The sequence below is a fragment of the Anneissia japonica genome, unplaced genomic scaffold, assembly GCF_011630105.1.
Source record: "Anneissia japonica isolate Jap-2015-1 unplaced genomic scaffold, ASM1163010v1 scaffold2707_len876726_cov182, whole genome shotgun sequence".
NCBI classification, from domain to species: domain Eukaryota; kingdom Metazoa; phylum Echinodermata; class Crinoidea; order Comatulida; family Comatulidae; genus Anneissia; species Anneissia japonica.
Window position 1 is genome coordinate 653,784 of NW_022723260.1, and position 21,679 is coordinate 675,462.

The following is a 21,679-nucleotide window of genomic DNA, read 5'->3' on the forward strand; positions in this document are numbered from 1 at the left end:
ATCCACCCTAAATTTGATGAACTAGCCTAGGGTCCTGGGAATACGAAAATGTACGTTTAGGCAGTATTTAATTTGCGCATGCGCTTTAAAAACTCACGCAGGCAACTTCATGGGGATGATGTGTGTGACTTACCTAGCAAGCTAGGCCTAGATCAATTGTGTTGTAGAATTATTTATTGTAAATTAATTTTAACCGTACCACAGATAATACTAACCTACGTAAGTTGGTAGCTAGTATTTAGTATTTTCATTTGACTCTACTCACATGATTAATGAGTGGCCTAGCAGCCTAGGCCTAGGCCTTGCATAGCGTGGCCCTTTCTTTTTGTTGACTCATTGTTTACTTTCTTTCGCAAGGGAACCTTGTACCTACCTAATCCAACAAAATGCCATATATAGGCCTAGGGGCCTAGGCCTAGGTGGCGCTAATGAACTTTCGCACCTAACTTTTAATTCTTATTTTTTTTACCTCAACGTTCTTCTCACAGTCACAACGTATAATTAACAAACATTTTCACCTGATTTAACCACTCACAAAGTAACTTTTTCAACAAATAAATAAGCCCACAAATAAGTACAGAGAATCTGTGTTCGCTAGCACGACGAGCAGCTGCCATTTTGCAATCAGTAAGAAATTGCCAGAATGTCTGAGTTAGAAGCGTGAAGTTTTTTGATTAAACGTTTATGAAAACTTATCTATTTGCCGTATTGTATGTCATTCTTTATAATGTATGGTGCTGTTGTTTGACTATGTGTGTTTACATGAAATTCACACGTACAATAATTATTTCAAAAATTAGTAATGATCCAAGTGCGTACACAGATCGAAAAATAGGGCCTAGGCCTAAATCCAGCTGAAAAACAACTATTAAAGCCAATGATAAACGTCGGTTCGATTAACCTCGATTACGACAAGTAATAGATGTTATTTTTTATAATTTTTTTTTTGTTGTCATTTTCAGGGGATAATACATCCTTAACATCATTAATTCAATGTTATTTAATTATTTTATAATATTTATTACAGTTACTACCTGAAGATTTCCCTCAAATCCCAGGCAGTTGGCATTGGCTTGATCCTAATACGCTATTCAGACTACACTCCATTGCGATCGGTCAGATATAATCGGTGGTAATCCAAAACTGAGTTACTCCTGATCGCAATCAACGAGCGCATTCAGACCGACACAAAAAATTGTACATTCTAGGGCCTAGGCCTCCGGTGGTTAGGCCTATGCTGACTGACCACAGCCAAACAGTGCCTGTGGAATTTGTTGTTGCGATTGGATTTTGTGGTAATTGGGAGTAATAATAATTATAGCACCAAATTACAATAACAATTGCGATATCGGTGAGCTTTCACACACGATTGTGAATTGTGATTGGCTGTCGCAATTGCTACAACAGGACTGGGTGGATGAGGATCGTATGCTACCTGAAGCCGGTTTTCGACTTCGGTTTTCAAGGCGAATTTATTTGTGTGAATTGAAAGCATTCAATCACCAGATTTTTCGCTTGGTGATTTGCAATTGGCAAAGTGTTTCTCCGTTTTGCAAAGTGAAATAATACGCAGCTAATCAAATCTTGAGAAAGGATTTTATCTCGCCCATGAGTACAGAATCGAATTGATGATTGTACGTGTCACCATGGTATGCCGACATGTCATGGCAACGTGACAGAAATGTTTGTGAAAAATGTGTATCACAAATATTTTTTTAGGTGAAATTTATTTAGGTGAAATTAACAACTCGCTCACTCAATTTATTTTGCTGCAAAACATTTAGTATCTCCTTAATACAATAGTTATTAGGTTCACTTATAAAATCTTGTCCATTGACCCAGTAGATTGTATTGTACAATCTCATTTTGGCGTATAAAAGAAAAATAATAAGTTCACACTTTTATCTACATTGGAAAAACATTAACAACAGTTCTAAAATTTGCTACAATGTGTGCTGTCAAAGTTACTCTCTAATATATGTTGATGGTACAGTATTTTGGGAGCATACATTAATCTAGGAGATGTCGTAAATTATGATGAAGTAAATCCAAACTTCAATGCTGTCACATAAAAAATGTAATTGATTTTACATAGTTATTTAAAACTGGAAACAATTTTTTTTTTCAGGTCTTAAATTTAACTTCACTATGCTGTCTTACTGTGCAGGCAACACATCTCTTCTGCCACCATGGACACAAAATGGCATCTCGGTCTGTTTCTTAGAAACTGTGACATCTTCAGTTCTGTTGAGCATCATGATCTTAGGCGGCGGTGCTCAGCTACTTGTGTATTGGATGTGGGCAATCAGGCTCGAAGAAAAGTTCCAACCTCAAGCGAAAGGCTTTCAAATCCAAGTAACTCTTTCATTATTGATTATCGTTCAGTACATTATACGTATAGCCCTCGAAGCGCACTCAGCCGGCCATCTTCACGGTTACAATGAACTCAGTACAATATTCTACATCTTGACTTGGATGATCTGTCTTTCGTTGCTTTGGACAGAACGTTCCAAAACTTTGATGAGTTACAGAGGGAGAGGCCATGGATTAGTTTTATTGGTATTTTGGACCTTCGCACTTGTCAATGAGAATTTAGCGTTCATCTCGTGGAATAGCCCTCAATGGTGGTGGTCACTTGGCACTAAGGATCAGAAGGTTTCCTTTGGTCTGTGGTTGTGTCGTTATGTATTGATATTTATTTTGTTCGTGATTGGGTTTCGCGCACCTGCACTACCGAAGAAAGAGTATAGACTGTTAGTGAATGAAGACCTCAATCAAGAATCAGCAGTGGTAAGCTTCAATGCAGATTATTTTTGCACATTTAAAAATAAACAGTAAATGATGCACTAAAAAAATTAGAAAAAAAAAATAAAGCTAAATATTTGAATTGCATACTTGATTTTTAAAAATCTTGTTTCATTGAAAGTGAATGATTTTACTTGTGTATCTTTTATATGAACAGTTCAATTGAATTTTTGAATTAATACATACAATATAAACGTTAAAGGTGTACTATCTGTCATGAGGTAAAAAACATGAAAATTTTAATTCCACATTTGAATTGCTTAAATTGTATATTTAAGTAAGTTACGAACATAAAATTTAAAATTTGCCTGTCAATTTCCAGACAGTTTCCATAACAACTTTCCTTTATTCTTCTGCATACCAGTAGATCCTAATGAATTGGCTGGTATTCTAATTGATTTAGAGATTTTTAAGTAAAATGTCGGTGAAAATAAAGAATCGGTGAAAATTTATTGTTTTCAATATGTTTCTTGTTGAAGGCTAATAATTAAATTGATCCTTTCAAATGAGCTATTCAAAATTTTATATGGATTTTTTAGGTATTTTCCTGTCTTTTTACTGATATTAATTTTTTAAGCTCAAAGAAACATTTTCTCAATTTAATTTTATTGAAAGCTGTTCTTACCTAAATGTAAATTTAGTGTTTTAAAATTGTAAATTTATTTCCTCAGCCACTTCTTGAGGAGAATGAAGGTCAAAGCTCAGCTTGGTCAGGATTCTGGCATAAGACAAAGCTTATCTGGCCGTCCGTCTGGCCTAAAGGTCACTACATGCTCCAGGGAAGGGTCATCATTTGTCTGATGATCTTAATCAGTGGGCGTGTAGCCAATGTTTATGTGCCAGTTCTTTACAAAGATATAGGTAACTTGAGAAACAATTAACATTTTTCCTAATTGATTTGTATGGATGAGCAGAATGGAGCTGGTGATCCAGATGCTCACCTTTTTCCAGGACACTGGGTTCAAATCACTAATAGCTCCACTCTCCAATTTCAATACTCCTTCTTTTTTCTTTTACTATCTCATTAATACGCTACTACTTAAATCTATGATCTATGAAAACATTGAAATTGAATATTTTAAAAAAGGGTCGAAATAATTTAACTTTTATGTTCTCCATCAATTAAAGGATTTAAAAAAAATTACTAATTAATTGTTATACTCTTTAATTTCTGCAAGAAACTTGTAAAACTATTATTTTACTTATTGAAAGATTTTCATTTATGATTTCAGTTAATGAACTTACCAAGGACTCAGAAGATGGCGCTAGTATATTTCCATGGCATCTTATTTGTGTGTATGTTGCTATCAAGTTTTTGCAGGGCGGAGGATTTGGTAAGTTCTACCTAAAGATGACTACTCATGTAAAAGAAGAAATAATACATAATGATTAAATAGGAATTTTCTTTTGATTGAAGTAATACATAGTCATCATAATTTTATTGTCATATTTATTTTTTTTTTTTTTCTTATAATCCTATAGGTGGACTTGGTTTACTGAGTAACGTGCGTTCATTTCTATGGATAAAAGTACAACAATATACCACTAAGAGTATTATGGTTCATCTTTTTGGTCATCTGCATAGGTAAACAAAGTTTCTCTTTTCTTCCCTTCATGTCCAACAGCAAAAAAAAACACCAATTATAGGATGGAATAATGTTTAGGCAGCTATTAAAAAAAAAAAAAAAAGAACCTGCTGGGATGTGGTTTGAACAGTTCTGGCTCCAGGAATTTGTCGACATGGGGTCTGACATGTCCGACAGAGGGGTCCAAACCATAGGGCCGGCTAGAGCCTCGGTCGGGGTCAGGAAATAAAAAATCTTTGGTAGGTAGAGTTTTTATGGCTTAGTATGGCCCAAGTTGTGCTTTTTTGGGAAGAATTAGTAAAAAATGTTAGTTAAATGTTTGAATTTCATACTTTGTTAGTGTTAGCTTTCATTTGAAAGTCGTATTGTTTGCCAAATTGATTGACAGTGAAAAATTAACTTGTTTACCTTTTAAATGAGCAATTCAATTGAATTTTTGAATTAATACATACAATATACACTAAACATTAATGGTGTACCTATTTGTCATGAGGTAAATTTAATTCCACATTTGAATTGCTTAATTTAAAGGTTAAGTTAGGAACTTAAACGTTAATTTCTGTCACCACCACTGGGTTTGATCCAGAATGATGGGATTGGAAGGCAAACAGTTTAACCACCAAGCTATTCAAGTCCACTCTAAAAGCATACACATTACTGATTCTAAGTCAACTTTCAGTTATATGCTAGTTAGTAATGATGTGTTAAACCTTGAAGTCAGGCTCCAGAGGAAAAATGGTTTTTGATATGTTGTACAACTGATTTGTCAGACATAAAAAGAGTGTTTGACGAAAAACTTTGGAACGGTTAATGAGATACAGATTTTTGAATATTTAAAAACTGATTTAAAAAATAGTGGTTACCCCCATTTTTTAATCCTTTGTAATTCAGTATGTATTTTTTTAACTGATAAAATTGATAAAAGTTAGATTATAATCTTCTTATTTAAATTAATTCAAAAACTGCAACGCCTTCTTTTGCATTCCTCATAATTTTCAAGTCTTGGGTCTAGTACTACATTGACCCAGTACTCCTAGGATTTAAAAGCTGGTACTAGTTTAGTTTAGTTTTTATTTGGAATCACTTTTATTACAGTGGCACACATCCAAAATGATGGTGCATCTAAAAGACCAAAATCAACAGAAAAGTGAAAAGACAACTTAACTACGAAAATCATTACGGAACTAAAGGTTCGGTAAATAAAGACAAATGACAACGTTCCGTCAAACAAATTCATTAAAAATAATAATAATGATAAAAATAATAATAAAAACAACAGGGCATAACTTCCTTATTAATAAGTGGGCCCATTTAAATAGAGATACCATTTTCGTTTACCTTTATTCTTTTTCCTACTTTGTTTTTAGTTTATCCCTTCATTGGCATTTGAACCGTAAAACCGGGGAGGTTCTTCGAATTATGGACAGAGGTACAACAAGTATAAATAGTATACTTAGGTATGTATGAACTGATAATTTTATATTAAAATTTAAAAATAATTATTATTAGATATTTAAAAAAATTGTAAATTGTAAATTCAACAATGTTTACCTTGTTGCAAATAAAGAGATTTGATTTGATTTTGTAAATAGGTACATAATTAGATATGTACATGATAAATAAAAACATAATATGCAAAGTATACTAAAAAATGTGATGTTTGTTTCTTTGCTTTAGCTACATCCTCTTCAACATAGCGCCAACTATTGCAGACATTCTCATTGCAATTGTCTTTTTCATCACAAGCTTTAACGCTTGGTTCGGTCTAATTGTATTCATTGCCATGGCAGCCTATGTGGGTAAGTTTCTGAAATTTGTGAGTGGCAAGGGGGAACAGCGCAGTCGCTTATGGTTGCTCTCTCATGAGCTAAAGAATATATTTTGTATCGAGTAAATTATAATTGTAAATTTAAGTTGTATGTTGTTCCCTAAGAGAAACCACTTTGCATAGCAGTTGCAGATTTGCCTCTCAGTCAGTTGGAATGGCCACTATGTTTATTTTTAACATTTTAATTCAGCAATATTTTTTAGAGACTCAATAACAACAAACAGAATAGAGGAAAGGAAATGAAATATATTACATAAATTAAAGAATTAACAAGAAAAATAATGAAAAACTAAAAAAAAGGATGCAAATGAAAAATAACATTAAGAATAGTGTGTAAACAAAGAAATAAGTTTAAAAGAGTACTGTATAATTTGACTTACTTACTATTTAAAAAATAAATGTAAATTAAATATAAATGTTAGTGACTTCATTTATGGAAATCCTTTGTGATGTATTTTAAATTATATAATACTAGTTTAATACCAAAATATTATGTATTTTGTATGAAATGAAGATTAGTTTCTCTTGAAATCTTCAGTTGCTACAATTGCTATTACTGAGTGGCGGACAAAATATCGACGAGAGATGAATCTTAAGGATAATGAGATGAAACAAAAAGCAGTGGATTCTCTCCTCAACTTTGAAACTGTAAGTCACATTTTGTGTTTAGATTTTTAATTTTGAAACGTTTATGGCTATTGGCTCGTCCAGCTTCTCTGATCCTACATTTCCTTCTAACCCGTAGTGTGATACTTACACCTTTACTACCTTTTTATACTTTTTTCATTCCCTTTTTTTCAAAATTGTAATTGATAGCTATAAAGTAAAAAATAAACAGCCATCTCCCTTTTTTTCTTGTTCAGGGGTGGATCCAGTATTTTTTAATCGAAGTGATTTCATATAGGCCAGGAGTAGGCATAAAAATGGGTCGTGGGAGGGGGTTTGGAGACATGAATTTTTTATTTAACACTTTGGGCCGCACCTAAACTTTTATGTTTCCAGTGGGTTCCAAAACTTTCGTGTACAGCTTTTATACTGCTTTATGCTCAGTTTTATCATTACTTTTTACAGATGATCAGTGTCGGGCTGTTAAAAATAAGGTCTTTTCTAGCCAAAGATGGTTAGCGGCCACACATATAGGGTTTTTGATTCATTATCAAGGTCCACCAAAAAATCACTGTTGCGTCCCATGCGGCTCACTGCCTGCAAACTGCCCACCTGTGATATAGCCTTTAGATGCAATGTAATTATACAGATAAATATGTATATATTCAATAATGGTATGATTTAGTATATGCTGTTACAAAATATAGTAACATTTAGTATTTGTATGGCATTTTGTATCGTTTTCTTTTAAAAAAAAAGATGGCAGTGGCAAAATAAGGGGACACTTGCCCCTGTTCCCCCTCCCTAAATCCACCCCTAGTGGCTATTATTAGTATTGCTACTTTAACCAATTGAGCTATTCTGATGCCTCCCTGATTTTTTTTCATGTGTTTCTCTCAAACAATTTGCATACCAAGCATGGTTTGTTAAAACTAAGCACCATTTATTTTTTTCATGATCACCCTTGTGGGTATGTTTATTATTTTCTCCATTATGTCATTGTTTATTAGGTTACTTTATTATTATTGGTCTCATTCTTTTAGAATATCTGTACTATGCAAGCTTTCTGTACATTTGATCATTTATTAGAAATTGGCCCATTTTAAATATTTTTAATATTATATTAATTATATTATATAATATTTTTATTATATTATTAATATTTTATAATTATTAAAAAATATATAAATTGTCTTTTAAAGTACCAACATATTTTCTTCAATATTTGTATTGAATTTTATCAGGTGAAGTACTATGGTAACGAGGATTTTGAAGTGGATCGATATGATGTGGCAATAACAGCATATCAAGTGAGTTGATGTCTGCGTGAATATTTTTAAGAGAATTTTGTAAAATCTGTACATGATATTCAATGAGTTTGACCCAACAAATAAACATACTACAATAGTAAGAAGTAAACTCTTCGATAAAAATTTCTTCCAAAACTGTATCATTACATATTATTGATATAGTTTTGAAATCAGCCTTAAAAGTTTACAACTTTGGGAATTTCTCAGGCAGAAACCATCACAAAATCATTAAAAATTAAACCATCACAAAATCATTAAAAATTATTGTTTAACATTGAAAATGGGGGAAATACCAACATAGCATGATGTATAGATATAAAGGTTAGTTAATGCAATAAAATTGATGTAAAAACTCTTCGATAAAAATTTCTTCCAAAACTGTATCATTACATATTATTGATATAGTTTTGAAATCAGCCTTAAAAGTTTACAACTTTAGGAATTTCTCAGGTAGAAACCATCACAAAATCATTAAAAATTAAGCCATCACAAAATCATTAAAAATTATTGTTTAACATTGAAAATGGGGGAAATACCAACATAGCATGATGTATAGATATAAAGGTTAGTTTAGTGCAATAAAATTGATGTAAAAAATGTTGATATTCCAGCATATTTTAGCCATTGTCTCCGAAATACGATTTGCGAGGAGTGACTGGTTTGGCTTGTCTTTGCCACATATATTCATTAATTAATGATGTATGAATAGGTATGATGGTGTAGGTGTGGCTGACAAGCTTGCCTTCCAATACCATAGTCCTGGGGATCAAATCCTGTTGGTTCATATTCTAATAGCATTGCATTTTGATATTTTGTTTGCTGCAGCAGCATCTAGCACCCAGTGAAGCAGACAGTGTGTAAACATGTTACATGTCAGCAAAGCCTGGCAAATAATATTTGCCAGGCTTTGCTGATAATATCATTGCTGCGAAGCAGCCAATTCATATTCTTGACAGCAATTTGACCTCTGAAAGGTCATTGTTTGTCAAAAAACAAGGGCCTAAGACGACTGAAAAGCGGAGTTTCCTTCTTTCGTTCTGCCGGGTAAAATCAATTACTTTAGGCAACGTTTGTAGACTAACCTACACGTACCAACGTCCGCATGTCGCGCTAGCCTTATCCTACTCTAGGCCTAGACTAGATAGGATGATATAGGCCTAGCCTTGAAGGGACGAAGGTCCCAATGAAAAACAATGTCGCTCCTTGATAGCTAACATTGTCTATTTAACATCACAATAATTCATTATTAGACCTATAGTTGTTTTTTGAATTGTACTCCACAAATCTCAGCCGATACCTCGCACAACTCATTAACGTCTTGTATCTATTGTCGTGACGTCATGGCTCGCTGGTTCACACTTGTGATGTCTCGCACTTGTGATCAAATAACACGCAGGCTCGCACTTTGGCAACACTCTTTGGCAGTCAACTCGCCCCTAGAAAACCCGCCCTTGGAAACTTGACCCTTAAAAAAATGTACACTTCCTAGACCATGCAGTCTTCAAAATAAAAATTGTAACCTTTGGTAATCAACTACATTTTCCAAATTTTTGAAACTTTATTAAAAAAAACCTAATTCACTACTACAGACACTTTTTGACAAAAATGAAAAATTACGACTTTGTTACCCAATGAGAAGTGTTCTAATATAGACAATGGGTCGTGTCTCATATTATTTGTTATATTTTTATTATTCATTATTTTCACTTGACTCGCATAAATAATTTTGTTCGAAGAACATTTATTCTTTTCAATTCTTTATTTATTTAGCAACTAAGTAAACATAGTTGAATTTACAATAAAAAACATCATACAGTATAAATATATATAGAATCAATTCAGAATACAAATTTAAAATGTTTAAAATACGATAAAATTTAAACGAAAACATACAAGAGATTGCACAACCTGAACACTGTCTCTTATACACATCTAGATGTGTATAAGAGACAGACATTGAGCGATGGGGATTTGATGGAAGAAGAAACCGGAACACTTACACCGTACTGAAGGAATAGTGCACTAACCATATCCTGGGAACAAATGCTGTCGTGACTCAATGCTTTACATTTCAATCGGGCTTCAAGATTTTCAATCTTGTCTTGGTGTGCATGAAAGAACACGTTTTAATTTTAAGGAAAAACAAATTGGGATTGTCTCATACACCCAAAACCAACCAGCCACCAAGTAGCAATGTGATTATTCAGACTTGACCTCTTGACCCTTTGATGGAAAGTTCAAAGCATTATTGTTGTACCATAGGCTTCTTCTATTGCTAACAAGCTTTTGAATTTTGTATAGTCATACTTTCTAAAAAAAAAAACTATTTTTATTTTATTCCAGGTTGGTGATTATGTTCTATTTTCTACCTACATAATGCAATTGTATTCACCTTTAAACTTCTTTGGTACTTACTACAGGTAAACACTTTATTTTTTAATTTCAATTCTAACATAATAATTTTATTTTGCAAAATATAACACCTAGATGAATTAGCATCAAGCAAATGTTCATTACTAATTAATAATAGAAAATATATTTTCCTTTACTAAAAGTAATGTTTGATATGGATTTAAGGATAGTGAATGATGATAATAAATTACTTTCTTCAATGATTTTTATGATAAAATAGTACATTTATCTAAAATTTCAATATATTTTATTGTATTTAGGATGATTCAGCAGGCTTTTATTGATATGGAGAATATGATTGATTTGATGGAAGCCAAGCAAGATGTATGTAAATGTTTCATTTTGTATAAAAATATATGTAAAATATTTAACATTCTATAATTTTTTAAGAATCATGAATGTTGGATTTGGCACCGTTGCATTCTTATACCCGATTCGTCACCTCCTTTTGAAGGTGTGACCATTTAGGCTTAGCATACATCCTGTGTAATATCTATATACGAAAAGAGACATCACAGGGGTCTGTATTGCTTTCGAAGGTGTTCGAAAGCAATAGATCTTCTTTGTGCATGTGGCGAGGCTTCTCTTTTACTGTAACCTAGTGGGGATATTGACTCCCGTATATTCACTGTCTGTTTATAAATTTTCCAATTTTTTTTTATCAAGGATGGAAATATTTTATTAAGATGTGGTAAGTTTGGTAGGAATATCTGACAAATTCAACATTTAGCATTTTATCTTAATTCAATCAGGTATAGTTACTCTATGAACATACGAATCAATGTTTGCCCTACCTGACGTGTTGTAGTACTGAATACTCAGTACGTTCCCAAATGCTTGTGAAAAAATATCCTGCAAGTGATTCAGGTGGGAAATATGAGCATAAACAAATATAATTTTCCTACGGTATTTCAAGGTTGTAATAATCTCAATGCTAAGAGTATGCAAGGTGGTAAACTTTCTGGTTTTTTTTTTGTTTTTTTTCAAGGTTTGTGATAATCCAGATGCTAAAACATTAGTTTTGAGTAAAGGCAAAGTGGAATTCAGAAATGTTTCATTCCATTACAGTGCAAAGTAAGTATAATACACCATCATTAAAATTGCAGACCCCTTCCCCTCACTGAAAACTTTATTTTTCCTTCTGTTTCTTTCTTACTATATGTTTCCTCTCAACCACGTACCATATGTAGAAATTTATCGACTCAACAGAATTTAGACTCAATAACAGCCAATAATATTGTAGGAAATTCAGTCTATAAAGATATTAAGGGATAAACTGTTTATATGTGAGCCAACCAATAAATATCATAGGCCTTTAACCCATTACTATACTTAAAATAAATAATTTATGTGTAGGCAGGTGAACAAATTAACTGGGCAAAATGAGAAAATCAAAATAATAAAATGTTTTTTATGTAGTTGCATACTATTAATATTGTATCCCATCATTTGTCTTCCTTTTAATATATGTTCACATTCTTGTCTTAAGTACAGTGTTTGATTGTTTGTTATTTTCAATAATATTTTTTCTAGACGAAGTATTTTAAAAAACATTTCATTTTCTGTGAATCCAGGGGAAACGGTGGCATTGGTAAGTGTAATCTCTTGTTTATTTCCTTGTATTATTTTGTTACAAATAATTAAAAAGACAACAAACGGTGATAACACATTACATTGTGGACTTTTTACATACATTTTTTTTACTGACAATTCTATAAGTATAATGTTAGTTTTAGTATGATTTATCTTTTTCCAGCAGCTTTGGATATTCACTTAAGTTAATAATTGTTGAGATATTTATTCAGATTTTTTAATTACATACCTTTTCTGGAATGTACAGGTGGGTCCATCTGGAGCTGGTAAAAGCACAATCATTCGCCTGCTTTTCCGTTTCTATGATTTGCAAGGAGGACAAATTTTGATAGATGGCCAGAATATTACAACAGTAAGTAAATATACTTTATATTGATGTTATTTTCTTTAAAATACACCATTTGATCTAATGGTCTTAAAAATTCATGCGATAAGGTATATTCTTATTTGTTTAATTCAATCAAGTCTTTTAAATATATACAAAAGAAGCCCTCTCCAGAAGTGATTATTTAATATAACATAAAGTTATTTGTTCACAATATATTCTCCTGATGCAGTAACAAAGATCACACACTCTGGTGCTATAATAGACCTATTAAAGGGGTTTCTCACTCTGTTTTTTCTAACTGAAGTCGTGTACAAATTTAATAATCATCATTAATTATCCTTTTTTCAATTTGTGTAGCTATCACAAAGTTCTCTACGCAAAGTGATAGGAGTGGTTCCACAGGATACTGTGCTGTTTAATAATGATATCCGGTAAATATATTTACAAAATTTGTTAATCAACCAATCAAATTCAAATAATCTATATTTGTACATAATCCAAATATATTCCATAATGTATTATTTAAGTTGACTGTGCATGACATGTAAACATGTTATGTTTAATAATGATATCTGGTGAATATATTTACTGTATGAGGTTTTTAATCAGCCAATCAATTTCACATAGAATCTATATTCATACATAATCCAATGAAATTCCATAATGTATTTTTTTAAGTTGACTGTAGATGCTATGTAAACATGTTATGTATATAATGATGATATCCGATTAATATATTTACTTTACAAGGTTTTTAATCAACCAATCAAATTCAAATATAATCTATATGTTTATGTATCACATAGTTGTTTAGGTGTCACAGAGTAATCCAATGAAATTCCATAATGTATTATTTAAGTTGGTTGTAGATGCGACGTAAACATGTGCTGTTTAATGATGATATCCGGTGAATATATATACTGTATGAGGTTTTTAATCAACCAATCAAATTCATATACATTCATACGTAATCCAATGAAATTCAATAATGTATAATGTATTATTTAAGTTGACTGTAGTTTTGACATAAACGTGATCCAGGGTAGTGTTAATAGAATTAACTCTCTCAAGCATAGGTTTAATGGGATCAGAATTCTCCAGGGTAGGTTTAATAGGATTTGCGCTATCCAGGATAGCTTTAATCCGAATAGACCTTACGAGGGTAGCCCTAACACAATTCACTCTATACTAGCTTCAGTAATCTAGCACACTCCAGGTTTGCATTAAAAAATGAATGGCATGCTCCAGGGTAACTTTAATATAACTTGTACTCTTTAGTGTAGCTTTAAAAGAACTGAAGTCCAAAATGTAGTTCTATTATTCAAAAGACAAATACAGAGCAGAAAATTCATTGCATAGAAACATTGCGGCCAAACAGTTATAAAGGAAAAAATATGAAATTGTGTTAAAGCTTTTGCAGAATTAACACTCTCCAAAGCTGATTAATAGCATTGCAAATCTTAATTTTGACATCCACAAAATTCTGCTAATACTAAATAGAGCCAATTCCAAAATGAATTGTTTATGCCCCTTGCCTTTTAGCCATGGTAGCATAGGCCCATACTGTATGTTTAGTCGGCTTTGATATGTGTATAGTCAATGTAAATATTTTTATCCATTATATTATAGATATTGATACTACTAGACATCATATTGTAATTTATTTGTCTGTAAATGTTTGCGCTGTTCAAATTATCTGTCTGCCAGATGTGATTATCATCTCATCATCTCCTTATTATCAAAGTACTAATTGCTACTCATTACTGGATCCTGCCAATTTTCTTTATCAATAGCAAACATTCTATATTGAACTTTTGATGTTGATATTCCAATCAGATGTCACAGAAATACTGGCTCGTATAAAATTACGACATTTGATTTATTATTCAAATATTTGCATTTTCTATCAAATTCATATATTTTTCTTTGATCTAAGTTACAATATCCGATATGGACGTGTACAGAGCAGCGACCAGGAAGTTGAAGATGCAGCAGCTGCTGCTGATATCCATCACAAGATAGAACATTTTCCAGAAGGTCACATTTATATTTTTGTTATAGTTATCATTCAAATTACTGATTGACCATTATTTAAGACCATTAATAGTTACAATGATAAGGATGAAAATGTTTCCCAACCAGCCGTAAATATCGAAAATCTAGGATATTTTAATTGTTTGTTTTAAAAGAGTAGCCAAAAATATTTTATTGTTTGATATAACCACTTTTTAAAATTTAATTAATGAACTTCATATCGTTGGATGGATTACTATGATTTTACTAATCAAAATACACTGTTCAGTAAGTGGCACGCCCCCATCCCCTGCCCCCTATGTTGCAGTAAAAATATCATTTCTTATTACCTTATTTTGCAAGCTAGATCCCCCTCACTTTATCATCAATCCCTCTCACTTCACCTCCGCCCCCCCCCCCCCCCCCCCCCCCCCCCTCACCCTCTCCCCCACCCACACTCCTAGATACGCCACTGGAAGTAGGCCAGGCTCAGATACAAGCTTTTTCCCCCACCTTGATAGACAATACGAAGATAACAAAGTCCAATAATGATGTTAAGTATGTTGATATAATTTATAGTAAGACCTTTGTGTGGAGGCATTTTTCTTTTTGAAAAAAGGCAAACAATCATGGAGCTGGTAGTTATTGTTTATGGTCCTTGTCTTCCAATTTTATAATCCTGAATAAAAGTCATGATTTGTTTTATAAAAAACCAAAATCTATCTCACTTCTTAAGCCCCATGAAGACACTTATATAGAGTACCAGAGCTTCCCAGTGACTAGCTTTGCTGGTTGGACCATTAATTTTGGGTAAAATATATTTAATATATTTTATCACTATCTAATAAAATGTATAGTAGTAGTATATGCTTGGCTTAGATATAATGATGAATACATGTTGACACTAAATTATATATATATTTTTTTGCTTTATGATCTCTAGGTTATGCAACAGTTGTTGGAGAGCGTGGTTTAAAACTGAGTGGTGGGGAAAAGCAGCGTGTAGCAATCGCTAGGACTGTGCTCAAGGCACCCGAGATAGTTCTTCTGGATGAGGTATGTAGCACTATTAACAAATTATGTGGTAGTTTATTGAAACACTAATTTACCATGAAGAACTAAGTACGTATACCATTTTGGAGCACAACTTATCTGGCCGAGATAGTTGGCATGGAGTGATTTTTTTCAGCTTAAAATGGCACATAATTGTCCAGATTTTCTAGGTGCCAGGGGCTTAGCCCACTGTGCCCTACAAGGAATTCGCTCCTAAACCCCACCTTCAGACAGCTTAGCCAACAGCATAACTAATCTTGACATCACCACTGCTACCACTGATATCTGGTATCATGGGTCAGTTTATTTTATATCATTAATTTTGTCAATTTTAAGCTACGTTCACATCATGTCCGGATTCCGGTCTGGAGTCCGGAGAAAAAATCATGAAAAATGGGTTCAGTGGTAAAGAATAGGACCATTCACATCAAATTCATACAATTTCCAATTCGGAGTCCGGACCGGACCAATGGATCTGAGAGCCATTTGTATCCTGAAATCGTATCTTTTCGTATGTCTTGGACGAATCAGCAACAAGCTTGGTTTGTTCGAACCAATCGAACGCATACATACTTAACCTGAACAACCGTGTTCCATGCGCGATGTGAATGCAGCATTCAAAAAACGTAGCAACTCACAATTTTTTGTCCGGGCTTGATGTGAACGTAGCTTAATACGAGCGAAACAGGCAAATATAAAGTAATAATACATAATAAATAAATAATAGAATATAAAAGTACACAAAAACATACCCATGCCAGTGACACTGATAGGATATACAAAAAAGCAAACTTACCTCTGTGTATTTCTCCACTGACAAACAAAAGTATTAGATAACACCAATTTTTAAGAATTGTTGTTTTCAGGTACCAGTTAACATATTTCTTTGTCCCTTCATTTATCCCTGTTGAGCATTGTCTAAAGTGGATGTGTGCAGTATATAAATCATATTATTATTATTATTATTATTGCTATTATTATTATTATTATTATTATTATTATTATTATTATTATTATTATTATTTAAGTTAATACAGTAATAATAAAAGATGTCCTCAAAATGCATCACTTTATTTTATTAGGCAACATCAGCACTTGACACTAGAACCGAGAGAAACATCCAGGCCTCATTAAATAATGTTTGCAACAACAGAACAACAATTGTTGTTGCACATCGTTTATCAACAATCATCAATGCAAACACCATCCTGGTCCTTCAGGAGGGTGCTATCATCGAGCGAGGGCGGTAAGTAGTGAAGATTATTAAACAGTGTTTTCAGTTTGTAAAGAAAAATTATGAATAGATATCTAGGTTTGATTGATGATGCATGCATTGTGGGTAATAGCTTTTGCCTTTAGGTGTAAAATGTTAGCAGTAGATTGTAGTTAACCTGTCTTAACAAGATCTTGATCATGTGCTTGAACCCTTTGATCTTTTGTTTGTATGTTATTAATCATGAATACAGGAAGCCCCAAGGCTGTGATTTTCACATTTACTGCAGTGCTATAGTACATGTAATTCAGCAGTGTATTTAGAGTGTGTCATCTTAATGGAGATGGCTTAGATTGCTTCGAACAGGCAGATAATGATTATACTTTTACTGTTGCAATTTTAACACAGAGTGTTAGGGATCAGAAAATTATTCATTTGTTCATCTTCATTCATGCATTTCTTCAGTGCCGTACATAGCGCCCCCCCCCTCAAATCACCTTTTTTTGCCAGCTAATACCCCTCACCAAATTATCGATCCCCCACTTCACCTTCACGCCCTCCATCAACGCCCCCATACACTCGTAGATATACGCCACTGCATGTCCTCTGTATGGTTCAATTCCTTCAACTTGAATGTTCCGCCTCCCATTCGTTCTTATGTTTTTCTTCATTTTTATTCGTGCCTTTCTTTCATACACTTCAGTTCGCATTCATTCACTCTTATAAATACTAGAATTTGCTTTCAAGCATTGTTACCCTCTACCTACCTTCATTAGTTGTAATTAATAAACAATTGTCTTATAAATACTTGATACTCTTATCCCATAGGCATGAGGAGTTGCTTCAACTCGGGGGAATTTACGCAAGCATGTGGCAATCACAACTACAGTCAGATGAAGAGGTTGACAATCAGGTAGATGCAGAAGTTGATGAGTCTAACAAGAAAGATAATTGAGGATACCACTTTTGATCAAGCTTTCACTGAAATATTTTCTGCATGTCAGATATTTTAAGTAGACGGGTGTGTGCAGAATTTACGGAAATCGCACCTCAATGTGAAATCAGATTAAGTACAATGGAGGTTAAAACAGCAATGATTTTACAAATGATTTTTATATTGCTGCTCCAATGCTTTGGAATGGACTACCATTTTTCATTGGCAATATAACATCTTTAGTTGCTTTTAAAAGCCACCAAAAAACATCTCTATTCAAGCAGTCATTAGCAGTAACAACAAGTGCTTGACAGCGTTCTAGAATGCAAGGGAGGCTATATAGATCTACAAATATTTTGAAGGAGTGCGCCACAATTTTAAGACATTGGGGACCATGATCTCAAATATGTATTTGTTGGAGGTGTGGTCACACGTCTGGAGATGAGGCCACACCCTTGGATGAACATGTTACAATCATGGAATTGTGGAGTGGCCACAATGGAGGAGTTTTCTTATAATCTTGAGAGAAACAGGGCCACTATCTTGGAGTGACAGAACCTTGTTGTTAAAGGGTGGGACAGTAATCATATTTTTGTATATAACCTTGTGTATTCTGGTAAGTGGGAGGTCAAATATCATTCAAATGTTAATGGCCTACTGAAGGAAAAGGTGGATAAACAAAGGATTCACTAAAACCCAGTTATTTGAAAAGGTGGATATTTATGAAACAAAATGATGTGTTTGCCAAAATGGAAAGCTTGGGCAGCACATAGAATGGTTAAAGTAGTTGTGAGAGCATGTCCACACACTGCTCTGTGGGGTGCCTGCAGTAGCATATTTACCACCGATTTTGGCCTACCGATGGAAATATCAACAATTACACAATATACAACCAGAAGTGACCTCTTGGCATGTTGCCAAATCCAATTGCTGTATCATAAAACTGTGTAAATTTTCCTTAGTCAATAACTATAAAAATGAGTTCAATCAGGAAGTTTGTAATTGGTTCAATAGCCCTAAATTATGCAGTTGATAACAATGAATAAGGGCATAACTGCTGAGTTGTAGATTTGGTAGCAGGAATACTAAAAAGATATCTTATAGTTGGTTTATATTGATATATCTTTACAACTGAAAATGTTTTGCACCACACAGGTCCCAAGTCTCCTGAAAACTCGCGGGAGCAAGCAACCAGGAATCTGGAAATTAACCCATCTCTGGGAATTCACAATTTTGCATGTTTTTACTGCTTTGTTATCGATTTTCTCACAAAAGTCAGTGCCGATGGGTATCACTTTGTGCAGCAAAATAAAATTAAATGTGTTAAGATGCTAAGAAAGCTTGTTAACTAGATCAGTGGTGGATTTAAGGGCATGGGCAGAGCCGGCCCAGGCCCCCTAAATATTTAAAAATGGAGTAGAAAGGAAAATTATATTCAAATTTAAGTCTGGCAAGGCTATTTCCGGCCATCTGGAGCAGGTGCCATAGTTATAAATTTTCCTGCCTCAGCACCAACCCTGGTGGGGCTGAGGTGCTCTAACCCCCACGCCCCCTTCACCCCGCCGCCGTAGATCTCCCGGAAATGACTTCTTCCAACTTGGGACCCCTGTAATCATGTTTTTGAAATTAATATAATTATTAATTTTTCACTTGCTAATCGTTTTTCTGCAGATGTTAATATTGTTAGTCTTGTTGGGACTATAAAATATTTATACCTACGTTTAATTTTTGCTATTAATAAATTAGGTTTAATTTTATGAGAATAAAAATCAACAATGTTTCGATTGAATGTAATTGTCTCGCATTTCTGTCTTAACTGTGTCAGCAGTGTGAACATGGAGGAAGAATGTGAATCAATTTCACGCTAAACCAGATACATTACGGAAAAGCCAGCAGTGTACAACCATAAACTTTTTCCTCCATGGTGCAACTGCACCAGTATCTTAAGCATGTGCAAAAAGGAGCTTGATCATTTCACAAGAGGGAGAACGGCACAATAACAGTAGAATAGCCGCATCTTGCGCTGGTGTCAAGCCGTATGCGGTTGCGTATTTAAAGCAACCTTCACTGAATGTACCTAACATGATTTGCGTATTTCATACTTGAATTATTGATTCGCGATGGATTAATCTACACGCTCTCATCCACCTCAGTTTCCATGAAATCAGCATCTTATATGACTTAAAGGCTTATTTGATGATATAACTGCCATTTCAAATCACAAATCAAAATCCATTGTATGTGAAGTATGCTTAGCTCGCCTAGAGTCACTGCAATTATTAATTAATAGAATGATTTTTAAGTACACGGCTCGTGAACGGACTGGAGTTGTTTCAGTATTGTAGGCCTGCAAAAAATGCTGCCATTGAATTGAAGAACTTAAACCCACTGAACTCTAGATGATGCGTACATGCCGACAAGCTGCCACTCCACACACCACATATTCTGTTATTTTGAAATATATTTTACGGGTTTCTTTTGTCTGTACGATATTATCAATTAATACAGGCCTTTATTTCAGGTTAAATAATAGGCCTAAATTGACGATAGAAAATCGGAGCACGTGCATTTGTCAATACAATTACAGTACAATATATAGATTCAGTGACCAGCATTTCGACACTATTTGTCTTTCGATTGTAGAAGGCGATATGAAAAACCTAGTATATTATCATCATTACCATCATAATCTTCATCATTACCAACACCACCACCATCATCTTCATTATCATCATCACGATCATCATCATCTGCATTTATCATCATCATCATCACCCCCACCATCATCAATCATCATCATATTCATTATCATCATCATCATCAACATCATCACCACCATGATCGTCATAATACGGTCATCATCGTCATTTGTATGATTTGTAAGTTGTAAAAACAGTGATGGCAATAGTAGGCCTATTATGCGTGAGAGTAAGTTTGTGGATTCAATATGTGTGCTATGTTTTTAATATCATTTATTACTAATTAAGTCAACATAGAGTGCATATTATATTAATGTCATTAATCATCATTAGCCTAAATATTAGAAATTGATTGGAAGGTACAGTACCTTGACCGTGTAGCGGTTTTGCGGTGTAAAATGGTAAATACCAGCCTATGAGAAAACAAACAAATCGTTTTCGAATTGGGAATAAAGACCATTCATATTAAGGCGTATAAATCAATCTAGTTTACAATGGCATCAATTTTGGCTCAATAAATATTGTGTGTCGTGTTGATGCAGCACTTCAGGTTGAATGACCTCTTATACTAAACCTACTATAATGTCTTTTTTCTCATAGTTGTTTATTTTTGCTTTGGTTTTTTAAATCAACACGAGGGATCGTAGTGTAATTGAGTGTTTGGATCTAAATTGAGAAGAACGTGAAACCAATTATGTATAAGACGTGCGATATGTCGATTTAAAGTGACAATTAGCCCAAAATTATTTATACCTTTGAAAAGTAAACATCCTGAACTCCAAGTTTGTTATTCGCGATGACAAACAGCGCGCGTGGCTTTAGAGACATACACGTGTATGGGAAAGCTTGTTGGTTCATAACTACGGTTCAAACACACTGACGAAAGCACGCAATGGCTGTCTATCCACCGCTTACAAAAAAAAGGAGAGTTCCATCAAAAGTCCTAATTCTGCTTATTTCTTTTACTATTTCAAATGTAAAGTGGACATCGCCCGTGGTGCTAGAGCAAGCGTAGCATTTCTTGTGTCTCAATTGCTTTAAGTGTGAACTTAACCTGAGAATACAATGAATTAAACTTTATTAGTAGGCCTATTTGTAATTTTAATTGTAAAATTCTGTCGTCATTTACTCTCGAAAATTGAAAAAATATTATTATGATGACAAATTTTCTCAAATCGGAAACTTGGCTATATGAATGATTAAAAAAAAAAGTACATTTCATCTATATACACACACAAGCACATTACATATCTTACATATACACAAAAAGAGAACATTTCCATTGCTGATATATAATAC

At 33.6% G+C, this 21,679-nt stretch overlaps 1 protein-coding gene across 1 annotated transcript; it reads left to right on the forward strand.

The window, feature by feature from the left end:
- The first annotated feature begins 85 nt into the window (after positions 1–85).
- On the forward strand, positions 86–19,470 carry LOC117112164 (ATP-binding cassette sub-family B member 6, mitochondrial-like). The gene is made up of 19 exons (XM_033255232.1): positions 86–219; positions 2,129–2,790; positions 3,477–3,666; positions 4,038–4,139; positions 4,288–4,390; positions 5,759–5,848; positions 6,069–6,190; positions 6,758–6,867; positions 8,070–8,135; positions 10,437–10,555; positions 10,808–10,871; positions 11,536–11,621; positions 12,081–12,138; positions 12,388–12,492; positions 12,826–12,899; positions 14,405–14,505; positions 15,425–15,537; positions 16,617–16,780; positions 17,576–19,470. The coding sequence occupies exons 2-19, from the start codon at positions 2,149–2,151 to the stop codon at positions 17,700–17,702; spliced, it is 2,436 nt and encodes an 811-aa protein (XP_033111123.1). The 5' UTR covers positions 86–219; positions 2,129–2,148; the 3' UTR covers positions 17,703–19,470.
- The last annotated feature ends 2,209 nt before the right edge of the window (positions 19,471–21,679 follow it).